The 25,996-nt window shown below is 34.8% G+C and overlaps 1 protein-coding gene across 1 annotated transcript in view; it reads right to left on the bottom strand.

Moving 5' to 3' along the window:
* The window catches only part of LOC145693381 (gamma-interferon-inducible lysosomal thiol reductase-like protein), a 400,077-nt gene that overhangs the window by 274,668 nt on the left and 99,413 nt on the right, over positions 1-25,996 (bottom strand). Inside the window, exon 2 of the mRNA XM_081769329.1 lies at positions 3,026-3,160. Within this exon, the coding sequence (XP_081625455.1) occupies positions 3,026-3,160 (135 nt within the window). The remainder of the gene's footprint in view (positions 1-3,025; positions 3,161-25,996) is intronic.

Genomic DNA, 25,996 nt, shown 5'->3' with positions numbered 1-25,996 from the left:
TAATCCCAGTGTAGATAATCAGAAATGTAGTTTTTAGCGTATATTGATACAATGGTTGAAGAATGACAAATGTTAGAGATAGATGATAGCGTGTCAGGTGAGAACAGCTCTTCTGCTTTCATCACATTCTTATAGATACTTTTCACACTAAGTGTCCCTCATAGATTGGTATGTACCTTTATCAGAATACTTACTTATATGACGATATATGTTATTTTCTTTGAGAAGAACCACCTCGTAATTGTACCTGTAATCCTCAGTTCTCCTTTGTGTCGGATGTTTTAGCGTGACATCAACTATCCATCTTTAACACTGGGATATTACCAGCTCTTTGCATATGCAAATACTCTGTAATTTTTCTTCTAGATGTGCATCATGTGCCAACATTATTCCGAAGTGTGTTCAAATATTCTCTCACGACTTTCTTGCATTTACTTCTCAACTCATAATAAAGTTACTACAAAATGGTTAATACCAATGAATTCATGGTAAAATTTCAATGTTATTTCATATGCCACATGACCCACTTTCTCTTTTACATTGTGAATCCAAATTCAAGATGACCACTAAATATGGCGGCCATGATGTTCATTACATAAAGCAAATCTTATCATGCATCTACTACTAAACATTTGACTTCATTTCTGTGGCAATTCACGCGCGGACCCATTCGGACCCTTCCCTGGTCAGACGTTTCAAGCAACAGGGAAGAGTAGACTTTCAGCCAGTCAACATCCCAGTTAACGTCACCTCATTTGATCACCCAAGAAGAACTTAACGATCTTGTGTAACTTAAATCTTTCTAAAAGAAAAGCGAAATTGTTGGGCTCCAGGCTTCAAGGATGAAATCTCTTAGCTCAAGATGTTAAAATAAGTTCGTTGGGAAAACGAGAAAGTTATTTCGAAAACTATTTTCTTGAATTGGAGACATTGTTTATTGCAAAGATGTAGACGGCTTATTTCAGTCTTTGGGACATGAACATAACACATCGAGTGGTGCTTGTTTATTAATAACTCTAAACTAAGTCTGAAGGCAGTGCTTCTCCAAATTGGAAATATTCAACCAACTGTTCCTGTAACATATGAGGCTCATACAAAGGAGACGTATAAAATTATGAGTGTTATATTGGACTTCATCCAATATATATATATATATATATATATATATATATATATATATATATATATATATATATATATATATATATATATATATATATATATATATAAATCAAATGGCATGTGTATATGGACTTGAAAGTTATTGGTATTCTCACAGGAATGCAACAAGGAAACAGCAATTATTGTTGTTTCTCGCGTGAGTGGGATAGCCATGACAAAGCAAACCATTACATCCTTAAATACTGAGCTTAAAGACAATATTTCATTCCTGACGCCAAAAACATCTCGTAAACCAATTGTGAACCTTTAAGATGTGTTTTTGCCAGCATTACATATCAAGTTTGGGTTGATGAATATTTTTGTTAGAGCATTAGATAGAGAAGGTATTGCTTTCACGCACCTAAAGGAGAAATTCCCAAACTTAAGTGACACAAAAATTAAGGAAGGAGTATTTGTTGGTACACAGATTAAAACAGACATGCAGGATGAAGACTTTGAAACTAAACTCTTTGAAATTGAGAAATTAGCTTGGTTGTCATTTAATTCAGTATGTTTAGGTTTTCTTGGAAATGTAAAGGCTGAAAATTATGAAGCTATTGTTGTGACACGAAGCGCAGTTATGAACTTATGGGATGTAACATGTAATTAAAATTACACTTTTTGCACTCACATCTTGACTTTTTCGCTCAAAACCACCGCGCAGTAAGTAATGAACACGAAGAACGGTTTCATCAGGACATTGCCACATTTGAAAAGCCTTGCAGTGGAAAATGGACTGAAAGTATGCTTGCTGAGTACGGTATTGCTGATCTATCATCAGAGAGACTCCAGAAGATGTCAACAAGCGTAAGTGATTAAAGAAAGTATTTTAAAGGGTTAAGTCAACAAAATTTAGTATTAATATAAAACCTCGCTACTCTACATTAGGTAATAAATATACGTAAATACGAATATTTCGTATAATGTGTTGTGGTCTGCCCAACAAAAACGTGACGTGATGGAAATTTCGGTTTCTACCTATGAATTCAGCACCTGTCATTTAGTTAAAGTCACACAACTTCATTTAAAGGATAGAAAAAGTTGAAATTTGTTGCACAGTGTAATACGAAATATAATTTACAAAAATGAAAGATAAAAGTAATTTTAGGTTCACAGCAGACACGAAATTTTTCTAATGATGACTACTGATCTTATGTATGAGGTATGTTCAGAAAGTATCGAACCTTATTTTTTCTGCATAAAACCAATGAAGCGCGGGAGATTTTCTTCAGTGTAGATGTAGAGGGAACACTCATGTGCAATCGTGAATTTTTTCCCTTCTTCAAAAAGCGTCAATCGCTGGCAGTAGGGCAACGAGTGAGCGGTTGTCGGATATCAGTTTTTTGTAAAATGAGAGAAAAATTTGAACAGCAAGATTGCACCAAGTTTTCCCCAAAACTTGGTGATACCCAAGCGGGAACCATTCGATAGGATCGATACATTCAATTTCGAACGCGAATTTGGTCCTGAGGAGAGTGTCCGCGAAATTTGATTCAGGCTTTAACTGCCAAACACAACATTTCTATGTGTCATCAGTCTCCCCACTCACCCAACATGGCTCCGTGTGACTTCTGGTTATTTCCCAAGCTAAAAATGCCACTAAAAGGTGCCCGATTTGAGTGAAGAGAAGACATCATGTTGAGACCAGCGCGGTTGCTCGCCATTCCAAACATTGCGTTCCAAAAGTGTTTCAAACAATGGCGGGAACGATGGGAGAAATGTGTGGGTTACCAAGGAGACCAATTTGAAGGGGATGAGTGTTTTGGATTTCCAAATCAATAAATGTATATTTGCCAACCAAAGGTTCGATATTTTTGAACACACCTCGTATAATACTATTTGGAATTCACTGAATAAAACTTACAGCAGAATTTCCGTATGGATAAAATCTCACAAGGAAGTACTTTCCAAGGTCTTTCCAAACTGGAAACAGTTGCTTCGTAATGAACCGAATACTGAATGGGCAAAGAGATTCATAATAAACTTCTACTTCAGCTGCCTGTAAAAGAAGAAGAAAAATTATAAAAATTTTGGTAACAATTATACAAAAATTATATAGGAGATATAATTGCGCTTACATAATGGGGTCGGGTCAGCTCGGGTCGGGTTATCGGGTCGGGTCACTCGGGTCGGGTTGTCGGGTCGGGTCAGTCGGGTCAGCTCGGGTCGGGTTGTCGGGTCGGGTTATTCGGGTCGGGTCAATCGGGTCAGCTCGGGTCGGGTTGTCGGGTCGGGTTATTCGGGTCGGGTTGTAGGGTCGGGTCAATCGGGTCAGCTCGGGTCGGGTCAGTCGGGTCGGGTTATCGGGTCGGGTTGTCGGGTCAGTCGGGTCGGGTTGTCGGGTCGGGTCAGTCGGGTCAGTTCACTTTGGTCAACTAAGTTTAGGTTGAGCTTAAACTCGGCTGGAGTCGAAAACTGCTGTTTTACACTAGCTGCCTAATTAAAAATAGCAATTTTCAATTGATTTTATACAAGCCATAAATGTATTTTGAACAATTGCAGCTAGTGTTTTTATGGTAAATGCTTATTTTTGTACTTTTGTGTACTTTAATTTTTAAATGTGGAAGATTGATTTTACCAATCGACTGTAATATTAATATCTACGCCAATATGGAGTCTGGATTTAGAACAAAACTAGAAGTTGTTTAAGCAAGGCCAAAAGAAAGATTGGATATGGACAACCAAGCCCAAGCAGGGCCGCGGTAGCTCAGTGGTAGAGAATTCATCTCTGGTGCATGGTGTCCATGGTTCGATCCCAGCTTGTGTTAAGTAGGCTTTGTGGTGGAGAAACGCCGTGTAGGCTTTGTGGTGGTTTTCTCTGGGTTCTCCTGTTTCCTCCCACTTTCTTCATTCCACCATTTCATTCATTTCTCATGGTCACCATATCCCTTAGCCTAGAAGCAGAATCGAGGGACCTTAAACTCAGGGGTGTAGCCAAGGGGGAACCATCGTGTCCAGGCCCCCCAAATGGTTTCCTGCCCCCCTCCCAAATGACCAGCTTTAAAAACATCATAGTAAAATTATCTCGCTTCATTCATTTAAAAGTAACAAAGTTATTGACAATTAATAATTTACGGTAAAATAGTATGGAGAAATATTGTTTTTCCATACCGATCGAAAAATAGGATACATTTTTGTGACAGCAGATTACACAATTTACTGCGATTTATATTTGACAGTTTAAAGACAAACATTTTAACAAGGTATTATAAATACAGCCATAAAACAAAGGTACTAAACTGATTTGTAAGTACATTATATTTTTATATGCTTTAACAAGTATTTTAAAAGACAGAGAATGGAAAATTTGGTGAGAAACAATGTTTTTATTCAGTTTGGATTTCATTCGCTCTCTTTTATTTCTACTCAGTGTAATAAAATAATTTTTTTTTTTTTTTTTTTTTTTTAGTCACGAATAATAAATAAATATTTTTGTCAGGAAACTATAAAGAAATTAAGTGAAATTTGAAGAAAATCTGGAAGGCCATGGAATTCATCGCGGTAGAAGTTGGTGGGCCGTGAAACGAAGAAGGTGTCAGGTGCATTTTGGACTTTTACTAGGGATTTGAATTGGCGGCCTCTAAGGTGATTGTCCAAAGAATGGAACAGGTAATAATCGGACGGTGCAATACCCGGGGAATATAGTGGTTGCAATATTGTTTCCCATCCAAGGGGGAGAATGGTGTCCTCAGTCATCCTAGCCACGTGGGACTTAGCGTTGTCCCGTAAACGAGGACCCATTTGCAATTCAGAAGTGATGGCTCCAGAGTTTGGAGTTTTTGTTGAGCACAGCCCAACTGCTGACACTACACAGTTGCATTGATACTCTGACCAGCTGGTAGCAGTTCCCGATGCCCGATGCACCAAACACACAGAAGGACCTTCTTCTGGTACAGTGCTGGTTTCGGCTGTTTTGAAATCGGTTCATGGGATTGCTAACCAATGCTAACCAATGATGACGGCGCCGTGGAGCTTCGTATAGGACCCACTTTTTATCACATGTCAACGCCCTGTCCAGAAATGGCTCCGAAACAGTAAATAAACCCATGCGACTGCCGCGTTGCCTTCTGGCCCGGAGTCAAAACATGTGAGACCCAACTTGTAGTGCTTCCCAACTTGATGGATGTGCTGCCGAATGGTATCTCCACACACTGAATTGTAGTCCCAGTTCCTCTTTGTACGTACATGTGTTGGTCTTCTGGCATGTGGTGTTTTCGGGTGTTTGGTCATCGTCCTTAAACTGGTTAAACCATCGCTGTACTGTCCGCGTCGTCACGACACCCTCAACAAAGGCTTGGAATATTTTCTGTCCCGCTACAGCGGCGTTTGACCTCCATTTGAACTCGTTCAGCATACATGCTCTTATGACGCTCTGTGGATGTCCCATGTTCCCTCTGTCTTTACGCAAGTTCACTGTGTATCTGAATTGCCACAACCAGGTAGTATGTTGGATATACCCACACCAACAACTGACGTCCGCCTTATCTCCACTCGCATTCAACTCACGGTGTGAGGTCCAATTGAACACAGACCTCCACGAAAAGGGACAGAACTTTCTGGTTATCTTTATAGTTATGCACAAAAGTATAGCGTATGGTCGCGGGCAGTAGTTCTTGATTAAGCATAATAAAAACTATCTTGAATATAATTTATGGATAATAATAATAATAATAATAATAATAATAATAATAATAATAATAATAATAATAATAATAATAATAATAATAATAGTAATAATAAATAAGATAAAATAGTGTTTTTAGTTTTCCAGAAGGAAACCAAAATTTTCCTTTCTTTTAGGCCTGAAAAACACTAGCAGCAACACATTTTTTGCTTTGTACATTGTAGCCGCCCCTCCCCTCAAAAACGACGGGCCCTTCCTACACGAACCTGCTGGCTACACCCCTGCTTAAAGTGAATATTTCATTTTATTTCACCAAGCCCAAGGACATCGATACAAGAACAAGATAAAGATTGGATATGCAAGACGAATTGCATAGTAATCTTGCTCTTGGCCTTGTTTTGGTGATCACCAAGTAGCGATGAGCGTATTTTCTAGCTTTCCGTATAGTATGAAATACCATAATCAAAATCACACTTGGTCTTCATTTGTACCGATGAGTTGAGCATTCTTGGCTCTTGTATAGCATGAAAGATCACCAAGACTACGAAATGCAGGACCAAGACTTGACTGCAAGACAAAGAATAAGACGCAGTATTGATGACCAAGACCTAGGGAGCGAATTGTTTGAATTTCATTTGTTGGGCTGAAAGTGATGAAATAAAATTAGTACTTTATAATTAAATATCAACCTGTATTTTTAAATTCATATTATGTATCTTCTTACGTGCAACTATATATACTGTAAAATACGTTTTAATTACCGAGAAAGAAAAATCAAAGTGGTAGGGGCCCAAGAATCATACGAACCTATTTTGGAATGAAAGTTGAAGGGTTGGAAAAAATCACAGGTGTTCTCCTGTTTCCTCAACCCTTATCATTGTAGTTAAACGATTTCCTTTTGTCTCCGCCAAGAGACTCTTGCTACTGCCTTCCGAGAAGACGCCCTGCCGTCCCAGCAGGTGAGAACACTGACCTTGAAGAAAAATTTCGTCACATAGAACTAAAGAAAAAAATAAAATAAAAATAAATAAATAAATAAATAAATAAAATAAAAATAAAAATAAATTTCTCCCACGTCGGACATTGGTATCAGTTATAAAAAGAAATAACCAAACCTCAAAAGTGCCAAATATTCATTAAGATGCATATACAAATCCCCGCTTGATCTAGCTAGTGGTTAACGTGTAAGACTTCGGTACACGTGGTCCGGGTTCAATTCCCAATAGGAGTGCATTTTGGTGTTCACCCAGTGTTGAGACCATAGTGCTCTCAAACGGATCGGGTTGACCCGACCCGACCCGACCCGACTCGGATCGGGTCAGCTCGGGTCGGGTTACGGGTCGGGTCAGTCGGGTCGGGTCGGGTCGGGTTGTCGGGTCGGGTCAATCGGGTCAGCTCGAGTCGGGTTATCGGGTCGGGTCACTCGGGTCGGGTTGTCGGGTCGGGTCAGTCGGGTCGGGTCGGGTCGGGTTGTCGCGTCGGGTCAATCGGGTCAGCTCGGGTCGGGTTATCGGGTCGGGTCACTCGGGTCGGGTCAATCGGGTCAGCTCGGGTCGGGTTATCGGGTCGGGTCAATCGGGTCGGGTTATCGGGTCGGGTCAGTGGGGTCAGCTCGGGTCGGGTTGTCGGGTCGGGTCAATCAGGTCGGATCACGGTTCGGGTCAGTCGGGTCGGGTCGGGTCAGTCAATTCGGGTCACGGGTCGGGTCGGGTCAGTCTTCAACCCGACCCGACCCGTTGAGAGCACTAATGAGGGCATCAATAGTATTTCAATGTAAAGGTAAGTGAGTGTGAGTGTGAGCGAGTTGATTGAAGGTGAGTTTGAGTGAGAGTGAGGGCATCAATTATATTTGACTATGAGTGTAAGAGAATTGATAAAGGGTAAGTATGAGTGAGGGTGAGGGCATTATCAATATTTGAGTGTGAGGGTTAGTGCGTGTGAGTCGATTAAGGTGAGTGTGAGTGAGGGTGGGGGTATAAATACTATTTGAGAGTGAGGGTGAGGGCATATATATTATTTGAGAGTGAGGGCGAGACAGTGTGTTAGGGAGTCGATTGAGGGTTAGGAAAATGTCCATCTCTGATACCCATCTTACAATCACATTAAATAAATAAAGCATTATTCATCTCAGATGCAGTAGTAAAATATTTAAGTAGTCACAAATATGTATGCACAGTCTAAATAAATTGCACGCATGAAATTGTACGCTTTTGCATAAGTTTTAACTTCAGTTTGTTCTTATAGTAATTATACAAAGAAGATGTCCATTCATTTGGTGAATAAAGAAATATTTATAACTATTTTTTTTTAAATATAATGAATAAAGGGTTGCTAAAACTCATTCGTATTTTTTCCAAAAATAAAAAATTACGTAGATTTATTAAAATATTTTCAAAGTAAAATATTATTTCTAAGCTTATTTTTTTAGCATCCGAAAGTAAAATTTAAAACTGATTACATATCAAAATTTAAAAGTAATGACAAAGCAAGTTTTAAAACGGATGATAATGCTAAGTTTGAAAATAATTATGTGAGTAAAATATCATGATCATATGATTTTTGCGTGTACAAGATGACCTGAGCTACATTACATTTTTACTTTCAAAGTTATTTGCATCACAGTTACCTAGTTTTTAAACATAAAAAACCAACATCCCTGGTTACGTCTAACGGGACATTGACCGCACCCTACGACATCATTACTTTGAGTACCACAACAATATGTTGATGGCTTTATTAGTGTTTCTTATTTTCATTAATAACTTCATGTCGCTTGAAATAATATGCACTTTAGATCTTGCAATCTTAATTTTCGTAGTAGGGGCATAAATATCAAATATGAAATCGTAGTAAAATCTTAATTAAATAAAGTTTGTCTTCTGTCGTTTCAAAGAATTTAGTCTCTTCCCAATTAATGAGTTAGGAATGGTGGTAAAAATTGAATTGTTTGAAAGAATTGTAGTCTCAGTCTCGGTAGCTCGGTAAAAATAAAAAATAAAACAATAATATATATATATTGTTTGGCAAGAATTATTAATACTTATGTACTACCATGAGCAAAATAAATGACGCGTCTCTTTATTTTGAAGTTTTTTGAAAATATCTCCGTTTTCTTTATATGTTCGAAATTTCGGAAGGTTTCCCCAGCAGGACAGGTTAATAACAAACCCGTTTTTAATATTTGTGTTAGATATTAGCTTAAAATAAAGAAATTAGAAGCAAAAAACATTAAATCGACAGAAATCTCGAGAATTACCAACTCTGCTAAAGTGGGAAATTTTCAAGAACACGAGGGAATTCTGCATTTCAACACGAAGCAGCGACATCTATGTCATTGAGAGAAATGTGGATTAAATATACAAACTAAACTTTTAACGAATATTTCTAGTATGTCTTATTATATGCATTATCTGCAAACTCCAAATATATGAATATATGCTAAGTATTAACATAAAGATAGAGCAAATAGTGGAAATTATCTATGGAAAAGGACGAATTGGTAGGACGATCGTAATGAAATATCGTCTTTACCGGAACAGGCTCAGTTCACGTAAAAAAACAAATAGCTCAGTTAGTTAAAGCAACGGGTCTGTATGCTGAAGGTAGCGGGTTCGGTCCCGTGGAAGTGCCGTTATCATTTTTATCACTACACTACGGTTATTTTTTTTATTTTTTTATTTGGGAAAGAATCAAATTGTAACGTATGTGTAAAACTCATGACGATACCAAAAAAAGAAAAAATGCTGTTGTCGCACTTGTATTAGCGTCCCTAATTTTGTTTGCAAACAGTTTCGTAATTATTTCCCCTGTGCTTACTGCTCACCATATGCTCGCTGGCGCATAACGAATGTTTCCCAGTAAATGTTAATTCTAATTTGGAGAATTTTATAAAGTTTCACAATATTTCTCACTAGATAGTCTTCTATCTACGTGTTTGGATATTTTGATAACAGATTTCCCTATTAAATGTTTAATTTTCCCTAGATGTTTAATTACGGAAAAGTTTTACAATGTATTTGTATTGAATTGAAATTGTTTTGAAAAAAAAAATGAAATGAAATCTTTGAGTTTTACGTCCCACGGTTATGCCGGTTAGGCTAAAGGAGACGGTGATAATGAAAGATGAGTGAAATGGTGGAATGAAGAAAGTGGGAGGAAACGGGAGAACGCCGAGAAAACCCACGAGCACGGTGTTTGTCCACCACAAAGTTCACTTGGCGGGGGCTGGGATCGAACCGGAGACCCCAAGCACCAGAAGTGAACGCTCTACCACTGAGCCACCGCGCCCCCCTGAAATTGTTTTGAATTTACTACATAAGGTAAGTAGACCGAAGGAGGAGAACTCAAGTAATTGATATTCTACGTAAAAGCAACCTATTGTAGAATGATGATGCTTCTTACCTTCAGCACATAATCTTTACGTTAGAGAGTCAGAGGGAGAAAAATCCTGGTTTTTCCTCCTCTATGACCACCCATCTTAAACCTCTACATATCATTGTTCGTCTCACAAAATTTCGGTGCTCCAAAAACATTCAAATAATAATAATAATAATCAGGGCCGCCCACAGGGGGGATGTATGGCGCAAGCTGCGCCATTGAGAAAAATTTTGGGGGGGATTTTACTCTACTTTCGAACTAGCAATTTTACTGTCGGAATAGCATTAAAACACGATTTTGAGAAGCTAATTTTCAAAAATTTTCTGGGGTGAACCCCCGTACCCCCTGCTTCGATTCTCGATGAATGAAGTACCGCGCAAGTAGCCGAATGAAAGGAAAGGTTGGTTCGTTTTAAGAGAGAAGGGCCGCCCACAGGAGGGATGAATGGCTCAAGTTGTGACATCGAGAAAAAAATTGGGGGGAATAAAAAAATTGGGGAAGAATTTTACTTTAATGTCGAATAAGTAATTTTGCTGTCGTCAGAATAACATTGGAACACGATGCGATTTTTTTTTTAATCTCGAGAATGAATCCCCCTACCTCCTGCTTAGAAACTCTATGAATGAAGTACCGCGCAAGTTGCTTATGAAAGGATGGGCTGGTCGGTTTATCGCTTTGTGTAGGTAATTTACCCATTTTCTGCTGGGAGCATTTATTTATTTCTTATTTATACCATGTACGACACTTAATAAGTAATGCTGTTCAATTGCTACATGATGTATAATAAATGAATTAATGATAATATTTTGTATAGTTTTCTGTTTGTGCGATTACATTTTCCAGGGCCTGCGGTAAACTGAAAACCAGCTGATAATAATAATAATAATAATAATAATAATAATAATAATAATAATAATAATAATAATAATAATAATAATAATAATAATAATAATAAAAAATAATAATCCTGAATACGCCATCCTTACATAATGTAAGGATATCTTAGTTTCCTAGTTTAAATCTTAAATATCTTAGTTTAAAATGCTTTCTTTAGTACTTATTTGAGCAAACATGTAGGAGGGGGTACGACTTTTTATTTTGCCCCTCTCATTTCAGTAGCCTTCCAACAGAAAGTAATTTTTGATAAGCAGGACAGACAAAATGAATAAGAAATATATTTACAGCATCCTCTCCCCTTTCATGATTGGAATATCACGTAATATTTTTTATTCTACGAAAGATGGCCCTGTGCGGTTAGGGGTAGGTAACTAAAAAAATACCTAATATATAGCGCCCCTTGATTGTAATATTACCGCTTCTTTATTTGTACGAGGGAGCCCCTACACAATCAAGGGTGACAAAAAGAATAGGAAGAGTGTCTATTGATTCCAGTGGTGGATCCAGCACGAACTCCTGGGGGAGGGGAGGGGAAGTGAAACATTCTTTTGATGATGTGAAGCTGTCACAAATTACCACTTAACTAAACTAAACAATAGTGGGGGGAACAGGAACCCAGTCAGTTTAAATTGATGTAATAGTTTAATTTTTGGCTTCATATTAAAGTTTTGGTTTCAAATGAGAATTTCAGTGCAAGTGGTCAATGATCAAATCTCGTGGGGCTCTTCAGTGTAGGCTAATACGGCCCCCTTATGAGAAAAGGCAAAATTATTAACATGTTTATAACTTTCGAATTTTTCGTCTATTTTAAAGAAATATTTTGCTTCGTATTAAAGTGTTGGTTCCAAATGACAAATTCAGTCCGAGTGGACAATGATCAAATCTCCGGGGGGGTCTTCAGTATAGGGGGCTACGGCTCCCTTATGGGAAAAGGCAAAAATATGAAAATGCTTATAACTTCCGAATTTTCCGTCTATTTTAAAGAAATTATTGGCTTCATATTAAAGTCTTGGCTTCAAATGACAATTTCAGTCCGTGTGGACAATGATCAAATCTCGGAGGGCTCTTCGGTGTAGGGGTTTCGGCTTCTTTATGGGACAAGATTCACGTAGTTGATATTGCAAAATTGTTTTGTATATATAAGTGGAAACTTGCACCATTTGGTTAATTTTACCTCTTATGTTTTGCAGATTCATATTCCAAGCAATAGTTACTTCGCAGAGCTAAAAGAAGGCACTTACTAGTTTCATTAAAATGAAATGTCTTTTATGAGAGGAGCAGACGAACGAACAGACACCCAAACGTTGGTTGAGTCGTACGGTTGAAACTCGTTAAGCTCGCTTCAATTATTATTATTATTATTATTATTATTATTATTATTAATAATAATAATAATAATAATAATAATAATAATAATAATAATAATAAAACATTGCAGGGACCTTTGGTGCAGGGGGTCCGTGGCTCGTTTCCACTTCGTGCCAAGTGAAATTTGAGGTGGACAAATACCGTGTGCATGGGTATGTGTTTTCTTGAGATTTTCCATTTTCCTCCCACTTTCTTCATTTTACCAATTTCATTCATCATCATTCTCCCTTAGCGTAGGTGCATAATCGTCCAACGTTAAACTAGATATTGCAATTTCAATAATAATAATAATAAAAATTAATTCAACTGAAAGGATTGTAATTTATGTGGACAGCAATTACAATAAATATGCAACCATTATAAAAACACTGCTTTGAGTAGAAAGATAATCCTTCCCAAGTGTTAACGAATGCGCACGAGATAAGACATGTCTCGAGAAATAGACAAGACGCGCTTTGTGACATCCAAGATAATACGAGACAAATGTTTTGGACACGAGATAGCTTGTAAAATGTCTCGTCTTGTCTGGAATGTCTCGAAAACAAAAGTCTAAGTTTTAAAATTATTTTTCAAGATCTATTCTCTCAGAAGTAGTTCTCTGCCTTAAAATTAATAACGACATTTGTGATTTAAAAAAAGACAAACAATGCCTAAAGTTAATAGTTAACTTTTCGAAAAGAAGCTTCATTAAGGGTGAACCTGAAAGATGTCCACAAACTTCGGGAGGTGATTCGTGACATCAAAAGGAAACAAATGGTCCTCTTGCAGTTTTCGAATTCAGCTTCGTTGTCGAGATACAGGGTTGCCAACTGGTCGTGTTTAAGAAACTCACTGGGAATAAATTCAAGTCCAAGAATAAACTACTACTCATATATTTTTCAGGTCAATTGACTTATACCATGTTGTAAAGTCAAATATTTATTTATGAAGTGTGTACAAAATTCGCCAGGGTCTTTTCTGAGAAAATCGTCGAGAAAAAGTCACCTCCAAGAATAAACTACCCCTCGTAAATTTTTCTAAGAGAAATATCTGATACTGCAATATAGGGTTGTTAATTAAATATTGATTAATGAAAAATAAACAAAATTGTTAAAACCATTTTTGAGAAAATAGCGTTTTTCGATTTTCGGCTGTTTGTAAACCACACTTATTTTAGGTGGTAGGAAAAAATGGAAAAGCTCCTGTAAGAACACTAAGTAAACCCTAAGTTTAAAATTTGGTGTAGATAAGTTGAACGGTATGGCCTCTAGGCGAGTGCATATAAAAGTGTGCCGAACGGACGGACCGGAAGGACGGGTGTCGAAAAGTCACATTTTCGGTATGTAGACGCCATGAAACATGTAAATCCGTTGAAATCTGAATTTGATATTATTTTCACAATCACTATATTTTCTTCTCTCTTTTGTCTCTTTTGTCTCTCTTTTACCACAAAAAGCTAGGGAGTTTCTCAAAAAATATTCAATTACAGGGCCACCGCACTAAACTTTTTCAATTCAATTTCTTAACTGTGTTAGGCCGCAGTTGTTACTGAAGTGTGTATTTGGATAATACGAATAAAATTATCGTATTATTCAAATACATCGAACGTCAGATTATCGAATAAAAAACTTCGATTGAAGAAAATCCATACTACAAAACTAACTCACACTTTGTGCACATTTTCATTAAACATATAATAGACCAATTAATGCAATCATTGTTTATGAAATATGAAAAAAATCAAATGAGTCACTTTGGGAAAGTCTTTCAAAAAGAACACGTCAGGAGTAACCTACCTCTTGTGAATTGTTTCGAACAATGAGTTAAGATATACTTTTGGTTATTAATGAAATATTTATTTGCGAAATTTGAACAAAATCGCCTGTCGTTCGAGAAAATTGTCGGGGAAAAAACCTTGACCCCAAAAATAAACTATCCGTTGTAATTGTTTTTCATAGAAATGACTTATACTAAAATATAGGGTTATTAATGAAATACTTATTTATGAATTATCAATAAAATTGTCCGAGTAATTTTTGAGAAAATCGTGAGGGAAAAATAACTCCCCGAATAAACAATCTCTTGAGGATTCTTTCAGGGTAAGCGAGTTATTCCATATTACTAGGTTTTTAATGAAATATTTATTTCTGAGTACGAACAAAAGTGCTTGACTCATTTTTGAGAAAACCGTGGAGGAGAAACACCCACAAGAGTAAACTACCCCTCGCATATTTTTTCAGGACAAACGAGTTTTGCCATATTGTTCGGTTATTAACGAAATATTTATTTTTGAAATATGAATAAACTCTTTTGAGTCGTTTTTGAGAAAATCGCCCAGACAACACTCCACCAAGAATAAACTACCCCTCGCATGTTTTTAGGACAAACGAGTTATGCCATATTGATAAGTTATTAATGAAATCTTTATTTATGAAATATGAACGAAAACATTTGAGTCCATTTTGAGAAAATCACTGAGAAAAAACTCACCCCCTTAGTAAAACTACCCCTTGTAGATTTTTCTCAGATAAATGCCTTATACCACAAAATAGGGTTGCTAATTAAATATTGATTTATAAAAAAAGAAAGAAAACATCGTTAGAGCCAGTTATGAGAAAATATCTTTTTTTATTTTCATCGTACAGGAAACTACCCTTGTTTTGGGAGTAGGAGGGAAATAAAAAAACTATAGGAAATACTATGAAAATCTTAAACTAAAATTTGGTGGAGATAAGTTGAACGGTATGGCTTCTAGGCGAGTGCACAGAAAAGTGTAGCGAACGGACGGACGAACTGATGGACATGTATCGAAAAATAACTTTTTCGGTGTTAGGGGCTATAATACGTGTAAATTCGTTGAAATCTCAAATTTGATTTTTTTTTCGAACACCATACTTTCTTCTCTCATTTGTCACTTCAAAGTAAAAGGAACTCAGAACTACAGATAAAAGACACCTACTTTTACACATAGACATTTATTGATTTAAAACTCTTTTAGTTTGTGTCATTTCACTTCCAATTGAAAGGTTTTACAATGATTAACGGCATACCAATGACGAGACGGAAGTTTTCAGGAAGTAAATGCATTCAGAAGTCTAGACTGCATTACAGCCTGTTTTTATTTCTGCAATTGTTAACAGCTGTAATTTCGTCCAAACGCTACATGAAATAATTTTTGGTTGACGTCATTGTATTACTATTTTAGTATTGTTCTCTTCAGACTTGGTTGAAGTTTCGTCTTAACGGTTATACATTTTTTCTTTCTTATTTCATCGTTACACATAAGAACAAAATGTTATGGTGAGTGGATAGATTCGAACCTACGAACATTGAGTTTATATTCTTCCAACACTTTACCAATGGACCAAGCTTTGTCTTCACGTTAACGCCCGCTTACAGGGTTTACTACGATTTAAATAAAATGGCTGGCTGTTAGAATTCCCTGCTCACATATTTCGATAAATAATTTTCATTGCTTCGTAGATACGTAGAGCAATGTTTAGATACACATTTTAGGAGAGTGAATTTTGGTGTATATAATAATTTCATGCCAGGTAAAAGCTAGATAAGTTTTGATAAAATGTTTCATATGTAGTTCTCAATAATAAGCTTGCTGTTCGGAGTGAAGTTCCAAGGTTCAGCATTGCCTAGCAGTTTTTGCTATTAATATCCCTTCTAACAATATTGGCAGTGGACAAAAGTTAGCCCGTGTTGAAGCTTTTTGCCCCTAATTTAGTTATTTTACTTATTTAAGGAATATATTGAAAATTGTCAGCAGGCACGTATTCAGTAATTTATTTCGGGAGAAGTCCGACTTCAATATTAGGATAAATTATAATAAAATTTAAAATATAATCCTTAAATTTAGGCTAAATTTACAGAGAAGTTGGGATTTCAGAGGGGAGTCCGGACCACCTGGACCCACCCCTAAATGCGTCCTTGTTTGTCAGTAACGTTTCCTCATTTTGAAACCCTCAAAAACTCCGGATATATAAAGGAAAACGAGTTATTTTCGATAAAATATCACTTCAGAAGACGCGACAGTTTTATTGCACATGGTGGTATCCCAAGTTCACAAGGGCAAGAATTCATTAATTTTGATTCTCTGTCATTGTGCTCTATCGAAAGGTTAGGTTTGTAACATATTACTCCTACGAACAAGCATGACTGGCAGATAGGAATACTGAACACAACTCCTGAGAAATGCATGCTGAACTTACGTTTATAGCTACGCTTTGGTGATTTGCCCTCAAGGTCAATCGAGTGGTAATTCAGTTCCGTCTCTGTTCTTAAGCCATGTTCGTATTACTTCGAACAGTTTTGATAATGAAAAGCATGCCTCTTAATATAACAGACTTCTTTCGCGTAAGAAATCGAAACTCAGTTGGTCAGAGCAACTAGTCTGTAAGAATTAGGTTGTTAGTTAGTTAGGAGCCCAGTACGAGTAAGGGTTTTTATTACTATTGTTTTTATCTTTTTTATGTGAGGAAAAATCAAATTGTGACATCGCGATATCAAATGTATTTGATTAGGTAGCTTTGTCTTAGCTAAACTTTAAACATCAGTAACCGTCGAAATTATTTCACCAACTGATCACTTACTGAACATTTCAAACACGTCAAACCAGTGGCATAACATGAAGGTTAACCTCTCCTCCGCAGTCCTTAGTTATGCGTCCGTACTTTCAAGGGCGGACTAAGGGCCGGGCGACTGCCCGGGGCGCCAGAGAAAGAGGGGCACCAAAACGAGCCTCAAAAAGTAAATTTTATAATGTGCTTTCTACTGACGTTTTTGGTTTATATTCTTGTAAAGTACTAGCAATTATATGAACTTTTTCCATTTCACTATGGAAGAAGAGAGTTTCATAGTACTAAGGGGGCTGTATCGAAAAATTGAGAGATGGCATGTAGAATAAAGAGTGTTAAATAATAATAATAATAATAATAATAATAATAATAATAATAATAATAATAATAATAATAATAATAATAATAATAATAATAATAATAAATATGAATGTCTTTGGAGAGCCGAAATTATGTGAGACGAACAATGATATGTAGAGGTTTAAGATGGGTGGTCATAGAGGAGGAAAAACCAGGACTTTTCTCTCTCTGAGTCTCTAACGTTAAGATTATGTGCTGAAGGTAAGAAGCATCATCATTCTACAATAGGTTGCTTTTACGTAGAATATCTATTACTTGAGCTCCCCTCCTTCGGGCAACTTTGCTTATGTAGTAAATTCAAAACAATTTCAATTTAAGACAAATATTTATAGAGAAAATTAAACATTTAATAGGGAAATCTGTTATCAAAATATCCAAACACGTAGATAGAAGACTATGTAGTGAGAAACATTGTGAAACTATAAAATTCTCCAAATTAGAATTAACATTTACTGGAAAACATTCGTTATGCATCAGTGAGCACAGGGGAAATAATTACGAATCTGTTTGCAAACAAAAATTAGAGACACTAATGCAAATGCGACGATATTTTCTCTCTCTCTCTCTCTCTCTCTCTTTTTTTTTTTTTTTTGGTATCGTCATGAGTTTTACACATATGTTACAATTTGATTCTTTCCCAAATAAAAAATAAATAAAATAACCTTAGTGATAAAAAAGACAACAGTACTTCCACGGATTCGAACCGTCTACCTTCGGTATAGAAACTTGTTGCTTTACCTAACTGAGCTATTTGCTCTCTTACGTAAGCTGAACCTGTTCTACAGTAAAGACGATTTTTCATTACGATTGGGCTAACAATTCGTCTTTTTCCATAGGTAATTTCCACTATTTGCACTATCTATACGTTAATACTTAGCATAGATTCATATATTTGGAGTTCGTTGATAATGCATATAATAAGACATACTAGAAATATTTCGTTAAAATTTTCGTTTGTAGATCTAATCCACGCTTCTCTCAATGACATAGATGTCGCTGCTTCGTGTTGAACTGCAGAATTCCCTCGCGTTCTTGAAAATTTCCCACTTTAGCAGAGTTGGTAATTCTCGAGATTTCTGTCGATTTAATGTTTTTTGCTTCTAATTTCTTTATTTTAAGCTAATATCTAACACAAATATTAAAAACGGGTTTGTTATTAACCTGTCCTGCTGGGGAAACCTTCCGAAATTTCGAACATATAAAGAAAACGGAGATATTTTCAAAAAACTTCAAAATAAAGAGACGCGTCATTTATTTTGCTCATGGTAGTACATAATTTGTTGATGTAACAAGAAGTTTATTCTTCTAAAATATGGTTAAAAAAGAATGAAAGATAGAAAGAAAATGGGTGGAGGAATTGACTGTATTTACTGTAACTATTGACACTGGAGAGAAAGAGCTATGCGCGCAAACTTGGGGGCGGAGCGTAACTTGTTAATCTTTTCCAGCCAGCGTAACTCCTGCTTGCGCTGACTAGTTCTTTGATATAACCCTGGTGGTTTGTTTCGTTGTCGCGTTCTCTGCTTCGTTTGCTTGTGGTAGCTAGGCTAAGTGTTTGAATGGAGAGAGTGGGGCAACTCGAAGTTCAGTGCCAGTGAGTTTAACACTGTTCATTATTCTTGGTGAATTGAAAGTTTTATTATATTTCGTAATTTGGAATGAGTTTGTAGTGATTCGAGAAGAATTTGGAGAAGAAAAGAGTGAAATTGTTGAGGTAAGAAAGTTACGGAGCCGGAGAGGGATTTCGGTGGCTGAAAAGGGCAGTGAATACTAAGTGATTACGAATCCCTCTGATAACATTATTTGTAGTGCTCCAAGAGTTAAATCAAAGTATATTCACGACAGATTTCTCAGTTGTTACTTTCTCGGAGATTTTGTTGAAAATAAAGGAAAAAAGAGAGAAATATTTGTGGTGGACAAATCCAATTTTGGTCAATTACACGATTGCTGGGTTTGACGTTGTTTCGATCAGTTAATCGCCAGAATTGTCCGTTCTTAAGCTTTCGTTCCATGAATAATTTATTTATCGGGATAGTTTAATTTAGTATAATTTTTGAGGAAATATCAGAACACTGAACAAAGAATTGCTTTATTTGTTGGTTATTTGTCCAGTCAAAAAGGAGACAAGGTTTCTATTGAAGGGAGATCGATTGAAGGTAAAATCGAATAAACTATCCAGAGGTGAGTGATAAATTTGATTTCATTTAAATAAGTAGTAGTATCACGTGATCTATGTTAATATGTGAGGTCGTCTGTAGGATTGGTTCCATAGAGGAAAAAAATTCGCGGGCCTTTGCTTTGTTTGAATTAATCCAAACATTCCTCCAAATTAAGTGGCGAAGTATAGTGCTGAAAATTAACGGGGACTGCGTGTTTGACATTTGAAGCAACGCTAGATCCAATATTTCATTATTTGATCATCTTTTTCTTTAGAGCTACTTTATTCTGATTCTTATTGAGATTATAATCTTTAAATTCAATCAAATGAAATATAGTCAATTTTTCTCCAGTTGTCAAAAGGTCAAGATTTGGTATTTTGATTAATGCTCAAAGAAAATAGTCAAAATTTGAATTATTATTAAACACAGCTTTAATTCTATGACATATATGAGGACTGATATAGACAAATGTTTCATTAGTTAGAGTTTGACGATAGAAATTTGAGGTCAGGATTAAATTTGTCAGAGAAGAATTCCAGTTTTAATATTTTTGAAGTTTTCCTGAGAATTCATAAATTTAATTACTATAGTTTCTAAACTTTTTCAAGAGATTTGGAATTTAAATAATATTTGGAATCATATGCCAGAGATTAAATTAATTAGTTTGAATTGGAAACAAATTATTTGAAATCTTGATAATCGAAATTTGATCAGACTTACATTGAGTTGAAAATTTTAGTTATCTCTAATGGCAAATGACTTGTCATTTAAATAATGTGTATATTTATTATTCAAACGTTTTAGTGCATATACACCACCCTCACTTCGTTTGCAATAAAATTGTTATGATGAAAAATTGAAACATTGTGTTTTGATTGTTTTATCTGTTTGATGTGTTTGAAGTGTTTACCTTGTTTGATATGTTTAGTGTGAAATATTGGATCGATTGTCTGCTACTTGCATCGAGGTGGATTCGTGATATGAGACAGCCCCAGTAAGCTCGCTCTACCAGGCTTTATCCGAGTGAGCCTATATTGACAGTTTGAGTTCTTAAATTGATTGTTAATTTTCGCGTTTTTTAACTCTTAATTTGAGTTCGGATGGAGGAGGCTGGGCGGAAGTGGGCGTTACAAAGTGCAGAGATGGAAGGGTTATTGACATGTAGAACCATCTATGTGACACTATGGTAAGAAGTTCCAATGTGAGAAAGTTATCGTTTCTACTTTGTCAGTAATATTGAGATTCAATAACGATTTGCTTAATTCGGTTATTCTAGTGCGTTCTTTTATTAGCTGGCTAAGGTTTAGGGAATTTGTTATGGATGACAGGTATTCGATTTCTGGCTTCTGTACAGAGCTGGTTACAGTTGAGGTATCCTATTATATAAAATGTGAAAATTAAATCGGAGTGATCTTTGCAGATGTCTGCCAGCAAATTCTACCAATTTCGCAGTACTAAAAGTATGCATGATATCACTAAAAGTAACAAAAATAGCAAAGTTTGGCAAGCTAATTGTCTATTAAAATACCCTTCTGAGAATCACATTGTCATGGTTTCCAACATTTAATTTAAATAAAATAACCTGCAAATTCAAGCCTATGAGTATCTGGAGATACATGGGATGGAAGCGCAGCATAAATACAGTAATTCCTAATTGAAGGGACAATGGACCCTTTATTGACCTAAAACGTGAATAATCGAATGGCGCGGATCTATTTCAAAAATCCATCTATAATACATGACATCAACAAATAACAAATGACACACTCGTAAATTGTTACTAGTAGTAATAAAATCGATTTGAGCACACATTTACAACTAAAGCCCTTCGGGACCACAATTGACGATCCTCCCTCCTCTATGCACCATTCAGAAAATAGTTCCTAGATTACCCTTCGATCATTCTCCTTCCCTTATATATCTATTATTAAAATAAATTAAACTACACTCTATCGAATATGCCACTGAAAAATATGGATCTAAATTCTAGTGCAATTTCACTTTGGTCAATAATGTTTAGTATAATTACTTTAATTCATATGGCATACATGACAGCATTTAGAGAAGAAAAATCTAACGTGTAGTTTATGGTTAAAAAATTCACTAAATCAGCTCTCATTTAGTTTTGTTTCATTCAAATCCATCAACAATTATCTGAATTATAGTAGAATATATATATAATTTTACCCTTTCGTTATCACATTCAGGGACACACAGTGATCTAGCAGAAAGAGAAAAAGTAGTCTTCTTTCCTCACACATGTAGAAAACCACATATTACGTTACTGCATGTGATGTGTTTTTCGTTCGGATGATTATCGTTTCAAAACCATCAGAGAAGCAAATATTCCTATGGTTCCAATGTATAAGGAACTCATTACATTACCAAACACAATTACGTCATGAATTTTTTTCTTCTTTCAAATTTCGTTTTGTTACACTTACACGAACTCTCATGCATTGGAACTCGTACGAGTAATGACAGTCACAAAACAATTTATGAGGGGTATCCGAAAATTAATTTGAAATATATGCATATAAACTGAAAACTACATCATATATATATATATATATATATATATATATATATATATATATATATATATATATATATATATATATGTGTGTGTGTGTGTGTGTGTGTGTGTGTGTGTTGGGTATGTATGTATGTATGTAAGTATACTTTGACACATTTAATGAAATCTATCAAATTACGTATATACAAGAGTTAGTAAAGAAGTTAATTTTTGACAATTGTTTCCTTGTTACAAGTATGTATGTTAACAATGGATTGTCTATTTACTTCGTTTTCTATTGGAAATAATGATTTCTAGTTCAAAAATAGTCATCAATTGATTTCAAATACAATTTGAGTATTATCTTGCATATCTTTTACAATTACATTAAGATTACTTGTGAGAATAAGTTGCTTTTGAGGTTCAATATTAACGACTCACTTGTTTCTTAGAACCATAAAATTTAACTTTTTCATTTCTTAGTTTCATTTCTAAAGTATAATTAGTGCACTCTGAATCTATTATGTAAGTCATTCAAGCTTAAATATTTTACAAAGAGTTTTTCGTTCTTAAAATTTTAAAACCATATTACTATCCTTATTATATCTGTGGTAATAATGTTATATATTTTCTATAAAACTATACTAAAGCTCTTTCACTTTTATATTGCGTTAGAGTTAATTTCCAAAATGTTATTTCGCAAACTTTATCTATTTCTAAATCTTGTGATATAATGTGTCTTAAACATTAATATTCTTCTTGTTTAAATAGGAAGCCATTTATTATTTATTACATACAAAATTTTCGAATATTTTATTCATTTTCATTAACACAGAACTCAAAAGTGGATAAGTTCTTTTAGTCCAGTATATTTAATTCTTAATCCACCCTTCACTATATCATTTTTAGTTGTCATCTGTCATATGTTTAGTAAATCTAGGTGGAAGAAATACATAAAATTTTCACACTCAACTCTCCTACCAAACCTAGTATTTACTGCCATCTTTACAATCTCATATTTTCTATCTATATGACACTTTCTTAAGCCATTGCTAGCTTCTGTTTTGTTTCCAAGTTTATGTAAATAAACCAATATGGCATGTCATTTTAATAATTAATTTTTTTAAAATAGAACTTTTATGGATATTAATCCATAAAGGTCAGTACATATAAATACGTTACAATAAAACTTACTTAAAATTGTTTAAAAAGCGCCAAATTTCGGCCATCCATAAGATAAATACTTTTCAGTTTACAACGATCAAATTTACTGCTAACTTTACTCTGATTATCTTTTTTATTAATTGAAATGCTACAATTATAACATAAGGCTTGTTTAGGACTAAATTGAGTAGTTACATCATATTCCAGGAAAACCTTCTACATTCTTTTGTAAACATTGATAAGTGTGAAATGAAAACATGATTCTAGTTTGTTTTAGAATGTTTAACTTTAACTTACAATGTTTTCATAATTTTATTCATACTCTACAAGTGGCATTCTTATCCCCATATTTTTATTGTTACTTTACCATCATGAGGCGCTTGCACCTTCTTCTGTTCCTGTCCACTTAAATATAATATCATTATTACTCAAAGTTTTACGTATTGAATGTTATTCTCAATCCTCCTTTCTACATAATCTCTTTATAATCACTTTAAAACCAGTATTCATCTTAATGGATATAAAACAGTAAAATCATTTTTCAATTCTAGTTTATTATCTGTTTCAGAACCAGCTTGTTTTAAGAATGATCTTTCTGGTTTAGAAAATTTTAAAGTTACAATAAGTGTAGATATTTTCCTCGTTGACCAATTTTATCTATAACAATTCCATGATTTCTAATTTCTATGCTAGAGAAAAATGGAAATAAATCATCTAAAGTTTTATTGTATCATTTGCAACAAGTGTTCGTCCAGCTGGAACATCTATAACTTCAAATTTAATATAACAATCTGCTCTATGAGGGTGAATAAGTCGTTCACCCAAATCAAAATTAAATTTAACATCTTTATTTGTTTCATTGAAATTATTAAATTATCCTCTGTTTGCTGTAAAACTTTTAAACTTATAATTCTCAATACTTTCCATCTTATTTATTACAGAGTAAATATTGAAATATGTTCTTCATGTCTAGAAAGCCATAAGTATACTTACACAACATTTTCAACTATATAGCAAAACTATAATCAACATTCTAACTTAACCTTAGGATTCATAGCAGTACCAACTCCAAAAGATGCAAGTTTTCTCCAGTTGATACGTTTTTAATAAATACTATTTAGCGGGCTTAATTTTTTGGTTCTTTATCTGCAATATATCTTGATTCTATTTCTTTGTTTCCTCTATAGTATATATTATATTGTTTGCAAGCCTCATCTAATGGATTAATACCTTTATATCCTCTTTCTAATTTCTCTTCGAGATTTGTACCTGGCAGTTAACACTTCAAGTTTCCTGAAGGATTGATTGTATCTCATTGGATCATTGGAATTGGTCAGACTCCTCACCAAGACACGTATTTAGTCTCTGAGAGGGCTCCATATTAGGCTAAACATTATATTTAATTTTTGCTGACTTAGAAACTTCCCTGTTATTTCAAATGGAAGTTTATTGATTAAATCATTTACTAATCCTTTTCCAAGTTTCTCGTCATTCCAAAATTTTGGTGGTAATTTGCTTAGTATTTTACGTAAATAACCTACACTTTTACATCATTTGGAATAAATTTTACGAGCTTATCATTAATCATACTCACTCTATCTATTTCTCGTTATAAAAATTATCTTTTCCTTCTCCATCTATAACAATAATGTATCTCTTAACTATAACATCATCCATCAATATATATTCTTTACAAAGTTCTGTATATTGTTTGATTCCCTCCACACTTTGGCGATTTTCAGATTTAGGAGTTTGAGGTAAGTTTGATTTAATTTATATCTCCCAATAATATGAATGCATTTTGCACTTGTACTAGACGCAACCCTTCTACTATTTCGATTATAATTTTGAAATGCAGTATCTGATCCTAGTATTGTTTGTCCATAATTTTCAAAATCAACATAATCTTCAATATCTTGGTAGTATTCGTTGTTAACAGTTCCCATAGAAGTTCTATCAATTCGCAACTTTTCCATTCATTATTAAATCACCATTAACTTTAATTTCAGTTTCATATTTTTATTTATTATTTTACCATCTTTCTCAAGAGTTATTATTCAAAATTATCATTTTTCTAATATATTTTGTTACCATCTTACCAACATCGTAACCTAAAGCCTAACTTCTTCCACTCTAATTTCTTTTCTTATATGTTTTACTTCTCTTATTATAGGTGTATCCTTTTCACTTATATAACTATCTTACATTGGAACTGTTTTAATAAGCTGGAATCTATTTTTGTACTTATTATTTACAACTTGAATAGCATTTGTTATTATTTTTTATTTTGTTCTGTTCTTTAATATCGCTTCCTGAAGTGTGAGTAGCATCTATTACAGATTGCCCTTTCTTTTTATATTTGTCATATATTCCTTCTCTTTCCTTTTTCCAATTTTTAAAACCGTTAATAAGGAACTCTTTCAATTTAAGATTCCTCTGAAGTTCTTGCCGTGGGAGGCCCGGGTTTGATTCCCGGCGGGAGCTCATGTGGTCCCGATCCCACGTTAATCAGTAGGTCCACGTCTCATATAGCCTCGCTCCTGAAAGGGACGCTAAACTAAAATCAACTCAACTCCTCTGAAGTTCTGTTTCATCCATTTATTATAAAGAAAACGAATAAACGTCAGGTAACATGAAAAATTTGAAAACTTCAATAAACGAACGTAAATCAAACGTTTTAAAAATGTTTATCTTATATCTATATTTTCCATGATTTATTTTCCTCGTCATATAACTAACTAGCTAACTAACTCTATGGCCTATAAAACCCGGAGGTGCAATACCGCGTTCGCAAAAGGTCTCCTCT

The sequence above is a fragment of the Thermobia domestica genome, chromosome 8 (assembly GCF_964235325.1).
Source record: "Thermobia domestica chromosome 8, izTheDome1.hap1.1, whole genome shotgun sequence".
Taxonomy (NCBI): Eukaryota; Metazoa; Arthropoda; class Insecta; order Zygentoma; family Lepismatidae; genus Thermobia; species Thermobia domestica.
Note: the sequence above shows the minus strand (reverse complement) of the source record. Positions and strands in the feature narration are given on the sequence as shown.